This window comes from Suricata suricatta, chromosome 13 (assembly GCF_006229205.1).
Source record: "Suricata suricatta isolate VVHF042 chromosome 13, meerkat_22Aug2017_6uvM2_HiC, whole genome shotgun sequence".
NCBI classification, from domain to species: Eukaryota; Metazoa; Chordata; class Mammalia; order Carnivora; family Herpestidae; genus Suricata; species Suricata suricatta.
The window spans coordinates 48,214,965-48,222,586 of record NC_043712.1 but is presented as its reverse complement, the minus strand read 5'-3'; the positions used below and the strand labels follow the sequence as shown (position 1 = coordinate 48,222,586).

The following is a 7,622-nucleotide window of genomic DNA, read 5'->3' as shown; positions in this document are numbered from 1 at the left end:
GGGAGGAAAAAGGGACATATGAGGAAGGGAGAAAGGAAGGGAAGTGGTGGCAAATCCTTGCTCTCAACACAAACTTTAGATCTTCATAGGACTCACAAACTTTAGGTCTTCTCTTGCTAAAGAAATCAGAGCAGCAAGGATGAAAAGCCAAAGGCAATTTGAATTCTGTGTATTAAAATCTGCTGAGCTTTCTGGGTCTGTTGAAATGCTTGTTCACTCTCTGAATCATAGGCAGTAACTGAAGGGTTTGCTTTTTATATAAGTAGAAGGAAACAAAACAAGGAAAAGAGCACTGTGCTGTCTCCCCAGATAAACATACTACATTCACAGACATCTAGGCCAGTTAAGAATTTTAATGCCTAAACTTTCTTCCCTGTAAGAACAGAGAGTTTCCAAATCTACCAAGTAATACTATCCTGTTTTTTATTATAAGGATGATCTTTTCTTACCTACCTTGAAGTTTGTACATTACTTTTACCAATTTATTTTCTAGGTGTGGAGGGGAAACAAAGGTTGAATATATAATATCTTTAGCGCTTTAAGCAAGCTTGGACCTACACATTTGTATTGATAAAAAGCATTCATGGTTTAGCACCTTGTAAGTAATACGTAACCTTGTGAGGAATATTTATAATATTGTTTCAATTCCCCTTTACTCATGAACATAAATAACAATTGGAACTGTAAAAACGCTATTTACAAACCACTTTTCAGGAGCAAAGTGCACCTAAATTACTAAATAGCCTGCTCTTCAACTATTCAGCTTTAAGCATCTTTATTTAGACCATTCCCTTCATTAGAACTGGGCTGAGTTGCTGTCAGATTACAATGCCAAGTCTAAGAAGAAGCTAAGTACCATGGACAGCTGCTTTCTAGGCCAATGACGGCCTAGCACCAAAACAGATCAAGGGACCTCAGCAGGCAGGCCAGGCGCAAGGCAAAATGCTCTGGATGCCCTAAGACTCCACTGCTTTACATCTTGCAGGATTCAAAGTCATTCCTGACCAGCTATCGAGTGGTTTCTAGAAGAGAGTTCTAATCATTTATAAATAAGAATACCTTTAAAACAACAATCTCTGCTAAGCATAGATAACCCCATAATGGCCTACTTATTTCAAGCAAAATGCCACAACAGAATTTCAGGACAACAGACATATTTGGAGATTTCCTTGGGATTTATGATAATAACTAGACTGCATTTTTCACCATATGTAAGCTAGGGCTAACAAATATCACACTCTGACAAATATTATATGTCCCTAATGGAGACAATGTCCTGTGTGAATGCCAGTCTTCAAAAAAATGTGAAACTCTCAAATTAAAAATAATTTATGGGGCACCTGGGTGGCTCATAGGTTAAGCATCTGACTCTTGATTTTGGCTCAAGTCATGATCTCATGGTTCATGGGTTCGAGCCCTGCATAGGGCTCTGCACTGGGATTCTGCTTGGGATTGATTCTCTTTCTCCCTCTCTCTTTGCCCTTCCCCCCCTCCTGGCAAATAAATAAATAAACTTAAAAAAATAACTTATATTGATTCACTTTTCATTTAAGAACAGAAAACAAAAGGAAAGGAACTAACATTTATTGAACAACCCACATTTGCCAAAGACTCTGTTAGCTGCTTAGCATTCATTTCTTCATTTAATAATTTTCCCAATTTCATGAAATAGGCATTGTTATTTTCATGTCCAAATTAGGAAGCTGAGGCTCAGAGAGTTTATGTAACTTCTCTGAGATCACAGGGCTGATTACACACTAGGCACAAAACCTTTTTTCCCCCTGAGTCAATGCCCCAAGTCTATTTACCCTGTCATGATACTACACAACTTTTCTAAAATGGATAATATTATCCCTAAAAGAAATAATAGTAATAACAAATAAAAAAACCACACACAAGGTATAAAAATTAAATGAGATGAGAAACTATTACTGTCACTATGAAAAAATATGCCAGTTCACATTTTTCCATGCTTCATGGTTGCCCCCATGGCATAGATCATCAATAATGGAATCAAATTAGGATTTGGACAACATTCAAATATTAGGATATAAATCAAAACTTTAACTTGTCTATGAAGCAAGTAATTTCCAAAACAGTTGAACACCAAGAGCCCAGCAGAGTGGATGATTTTTTAGCAAGAACCACTGATGATTTGTACAAGAATATCTAAAATATGTTCCCTCTAGTTTCTCAAAATCCCCTTCTCAATAATTATACAAATAAGACCATGAACACATATTTTGCTCCCGAAATTCTTCTACATCACATTCCTCTCTACAAAGACTTCATTGGGATTGCATTTGGTTTAAGGTCTTTTTTCTGAGTGTTCCAATGTCAACAGAAGCACTGACTTCTGTAGGATAGTTGGGATATGCAGTCAGAAATCAACTCTGCAGATCAGAAAACCACATAGCCATACTCAAGGACTCATCCCTCTTTGGGACAACTTATTTTCGGTGGTTGGGCAGCAAAACCTCTGTAAGATTCTGAAATCAGGCAAAGGACAAAGACCAAGTGCTAAAAAACATTTTTTCCAACAATACTTCCAAAGTGAAATTGGCAACGTGAAATTTCCTAAAGGAAGTCACACATCATTACACATGGTTCCACCTAAAAATGTGTTCTAGCATTTTTGAGGAATGCTAAACAAGGCATAGCTCTGTTTTAAAAAAAAAATCCTATTCCCATGATAACTTATAGTTCAATTTAGTTCCTGACTGCCAAAAGAAATAATAGTGACTAAAAAGAATAAATTAAAGCTATGTACTGCAAAGAGGGGAAATCATACAATGAACACATTTTGGGGGGAAATCAGAAATAGGAGAAATAGACATGAATATAATCTGCTTTCTTTAAAAAATTTTTCAAGATTAAGCACAGCACAAAATTATGAACTTGGATAACAACTGTTAAGGAATGTCACTTAAGCTGCTGACTTTTAAATATCAAAAATGACAAGACAGTCACCGACTATAGTAGATAAAGATATTGTCAGAGCTACATTAACGAATGGTTTACAACTGATTAAATACTGCCTGTAAACTGTACTTAAAAAGTTATTCCCAAATGTACAAAACCAGTGCCTCCTCCAATCAGAATACAAAATGCCTCTGCAATCTTAAATACACCATTGGATTGTTCTGCCAGTTTCTTTTTCATAAACACCATCAATATAGCCTTCAGCTGAATCTGTGATTAAGTTAATGAAGTTCCACTGTTGTTTAACAAAACACAATCTACTGAGGCCTCGGAAAGACTTTTTACCCTTGATGTGCCCAGGATATTTATAAGACACCAAATCGTTTCCTTGCCTCTTAAAAAAATCTGCCTTTCCAGTTGTTCAGGACTCTAATTGAAATAAACACCTAGATTATTAATGCAAACCACGCAAATGAGCAGTCAGGCTTGAGGGATCATACTTTAGGCTACAAAATTAAAGCAGGGAGAGGGGTCCAGTGAGGCCCTCAAGGACATATACTCAGTTCTCACATCTGAATGCCTACTTGCCATGTCTACTGCTATATCATTTTTTTTACTACAGCTTCTATCAAACAACCATATACTGAGTGAAATGTCAGAAAAAATATAGAAAACATTTTTCTTTTACATGTAATAAATAGAAATATCAAGTGTTTTTTAATTTTTTTTTGTTGTGTTCTTATTTTTGGTTTTACTGCACTTTGCTTCCCTGTCTGGCTATTACAGAAAATGATGGATGGTCATCCAACCTGAACATAAAGGAATTATGCTAAATTACTTTGTTTTTCATTTGGGACAAAATATCTCACCTTCCATTCAACATCTGTTTTTGGCAGACATGAGACTTTTCCCAGACGCTAATAGGAAAATTTTCATACGTATTTTGGTTTTCTGTTTAAAATCACATTCAAAGACAACATTTCAATGTTAGAATATAAATCAAAATTTCATTACTATATTTAACATGAAATATTTTTGATGTTGTTTATCCATTATTGAAAAAAATTAGTTTCCACTTTTGTAGATCAACTTATTCTCAGCCCTATGCCAGTTTGCTCACCATCTAAATGGAAGGATGGCCCCTATTATCATGAAAACTTCCTCAAATTCCACTGTAAAAATATTTTGGGTCATGTTTATTATGGCATGTAAAATGGGCCATCTAGCTACGAAGGCAGGCAGCAGGACTTGGCAATAACTCCCTTTCATGGACTGTGATCAGCTTCTGGGCAAGTGGTCCGAAGATTATTGTGTGGATAAAGAAAAATAGCTGTGACCACTCTAATGACTAGTCCCTGTGGGCCCTGCTGTTGACTTAAAGGTATAGCACTGGTTACACAGAGTTTCTTCCTTACACGTCTTTGTTCAAAGAGATGGTTCTTGATGATTGTCATGTGCCTATTTAAAAAAAATACCTGCAATTTTTTAGGCTACATACACACACTTTCCCATGAAAAGCAAATTACTCACAAAACCATTATGCCTATTTCCAGATGTAAATAACTGCTGAGTCCGCACTGGGACACTTACATAACCTATATTTATAATGTTTTATTCTGTAGCAAGTGGCTTGAGAATTTAGAAGATATGCACGAGAATACCCCAGAAATACGTTTTCCCACTGCCGTTTCAGTCTGGCTATCACAGAACTGCAGAAAGCAATCTGCTGTCCTCTATAGCCCCAAATACTATCTCATTAAAAAAGAGGTAGATCTCAAAGACAATGGTTCAGAATACTAAATCAATAACCACCACCACCAACCTTTGCTTGGGCCTCTGGCGCTGTCACCTTGACGACTTTATTGCGATTTATCATTTGCTTCACCCATCTTTCTACTTGGACGTTGAATTTCATGAAAACCACATAGCCAAAATAAGCTGTTAAGAGAAGCGAGCTTTCCCACCACATGATCACATTATCCAGGAAAAATATGATCAGCATGATCAAGTCAATGATGTAAAAGGACACATCCCGAAAGAGCGGCCACCATGTCAGGTTTAAGATTTCTCTCGAAAACAGAGCACACATGCCGATAACAAAAAGGATATTGAACACCGCTGAGCCCACGATTGTGCCTATGCCGACATTGCTGTGAGCAATGAATACCCCTATGAGAGATGTAAAAAGTTCTGGGGCCGAGCCCCCAGCAGCCATGAAGGTAGCTCCGGCCACATCATCAGAGATGCCCAATTTCTCAGTGATGACAGTCAACGAAGGAACAAAGAACTCATCACAGACGATGGCTAAAGCTATGAACATGTAGATCATTCCAATGACATGGAGAATGATGGCACCTTTTCTTCGCTCCTCAAGGGAAAAGATGTCTCTTGGGTAGTCTCCTTGGGCATGATCTGTTGTGTTCTCGGACTGGCCTTCCTGGGAAAGAGGTGGCTGGGGAGTATAATCCAGAATCTTGTCATTTAAATCTAAGAGAGTTCTTTGGCGGTAACCGTGTGCTACCTTAGGGCCACTTGCACCAGCGGCTTCTTCCATACTCTTGGTCTCTGTGTCAGAAAAGGCACTGATTGAAAATGAGACAGTGCTAATGGCTAAGAGGCCCATGAAAAGGCCGACGATTCGAATCAACTTCAGTTTTTTCCTGACACTATAATGTCTCCTGTAGCCAGAGAGTGACTTATCCAAACACCATTTTTCAAGGAAAGTGATGGCAGTGCTTTGGTGCAGATCCATCCTGGGTCTTCTGGTGGATGTGGTGGTCATCAAAGCGTAGACTTAACCAGATGGCTCTCTCATACTTTTCTTCACTTTATAGTCAATGGTGGGTGTGGGGCACGTTTGCAATCAGGGATTCTTATGCTTCGTAGGAAATATTTTTGACATTTATGCTTAAATAAAAATTAAAACAAAGATAAGTAAATCACCAAATCATAGGTCGTTTCTACAAAAAGAACTGCAACTCTGATGAAGTCCTATCCTCTGTTTGACCTTGGGTAAGTTACTTAAGTTCTCTGTGCCTCAGTTTCCCCATCTCAGAAATAAGAACAATTATGGCACCTCCCACCAAGGATTGCTTTGAGGAGGAAGCATGCAGAATGAGATGTGGCGCACAGTAAGCACTTACAATCATGTATTTATAAACTCAAGCATTTTGGTAAATCCAGTGTTAACCTATGTAGATGTGTGTTAAATATAAAAAATTTACAGACGGAAATCTATCACTCTATACCACTTTTAATCATGTACCATATAACCTCTCCATGATATAACCCTTCTTTTGAACTAAATACTTGACAACCAATAATTATTCATTATGGTTTCTTTTAGACCAATTATATAATTCCAGTTAAAGGCACACTTTTCTGATTTAATCTATCATTTGAAAGCACTGAGTGTCGGAGGAGACAGTCCCTCTTTTCCTGTACACATAAGGATCTCGGCACCTTATTTTTCATGAAAAGCCTCTCCTAGGTCTGATGCAGAAAAACAGCCCTTTAAAAATTTAAGTTTACAAAAGAATGTGCTGGTGACATGAACTGCCTTCCCTAAACATCCAGATATTATTTTCAGCTAAAGCTTATTTTTAAAAACCTTTAGTCATATGTAAGATAGACAATATAGTAAATCAAACACTCCCAATTTTTAGAGACTAAATGTGTATTTCATAAACAATATCCAAGTGGCAGCAATATCTGTCCACAAAATCTGCCAAAAATAGCCTTAACCCTGAGTCTTCTAGTAGGTTAGATATCCAAGCAGTTTTCATTCTCTATCCCACAGAGATGGGTAAAAGATCTAGACATGACAGAGGCTATTTTGAAGCTTCCTATTTAAAATTTTCTTTAAAAACACTGCTGTGGTCGCTTTCTGTATCAACGATTTCATTTTAGAGGCTCGCTGAGATCATCTCAGGTGTAAAATAAGCGAATTAAACACACGCCAGTTAAACACAGATTAGCTGGAGCTCAGGTTTGCAGAGCAGAGCAAGAACACAAGTCAAACCAGGCTAAGATGCTGCTACCCATCACAGGAATTCTCGGCTGGCTGCAGATGTCGACGCTTAGCACCAAAGATTAAGCGACTCACAGCGCTCCAGGGATTGTCACAATGCCGGCCAGGGCCACCGGCAGGGACAGGCTCAACTCCCAGGGCGCACAATCAGCTCCAGCGAGCCGGCTGCACCTGCAAACCGGCCGCTTCGCTCCACGGCCGCTGCCTCCGCCGGGGAAGTGCACCCCCAGCCGCGCCCCAACTTTGCCTTGTGTGGTCCCAAACTTTCCCTGGTGGGTTAACAGGAAAACAAAACTAAAGGGCAGACACCCCACAAGCGAGCGGGGATGGAGCTTGCGAAGACGCTTGGCCCACATCTCCCCGAACCGTCTGTGGGTGGGCTGGGGAAGGGGGCGTCCCTCCGCCAAGTCTACCCCGACGGCAGGCCCTGCCCGGCCGCGCCCCCCATCTCCGAGGAGGAAGCAACGGCAGTTGGCGAGCGGCGAGCAGGGGCTCGGAAACTGCGCCCCGGAGCGGAGAGAGTTAGCTAACTCCTTGCGGGGCCTGGGGCGCCCATGTACACCGCGGAGCCACCTGTGAGCCTGCGGTGCTGCAGCGGGAGGCGCGCAACCGGATCCGGGGACAACGACCGCTGCGGCCGCCAAACCTGGAAACGGCCGGGGATTCGGCC

General features: G+C 40.0%; 1 protein-coding gene across 3 annotated transcripts in view; it reads right to left on the bottom strand.

The window, feature by feature from the left end:
* Positions 1 to 7,573, bottom strand: part of SLC24A2 (solute carrier family 24 member 2) — a 250,173-nt gene extending 242,600 nt beyond the window's left edge. The window contains exons 1-2 of one of the 3 annotated variants that reach the window (XM_029920831.1): positions 7,526 to 7,573; positions 4,745 to 5,829 (exon numbers count right to left, since the gene is read on the bottom strand). In XM_029920831.1, coding sequence (XP_029776691.1) covers positions 4,745 to 5,704 — 960 coding nt within the window. In that variant the 5' untranslated portion in view covers positions 5,705 to 5,829; positions 7,526 to 7,573. The remainder of the gene's footprint in view (positions 1 to 4,744; positions 5,830 to 7,525) is intronic. The other 2 variants (XM_029920829.1, XM_029920830.1) reach the window with 2 other exon arrangements.
* Positions 7,574 to 7,622: the final 49 nt, after the last annotated feature.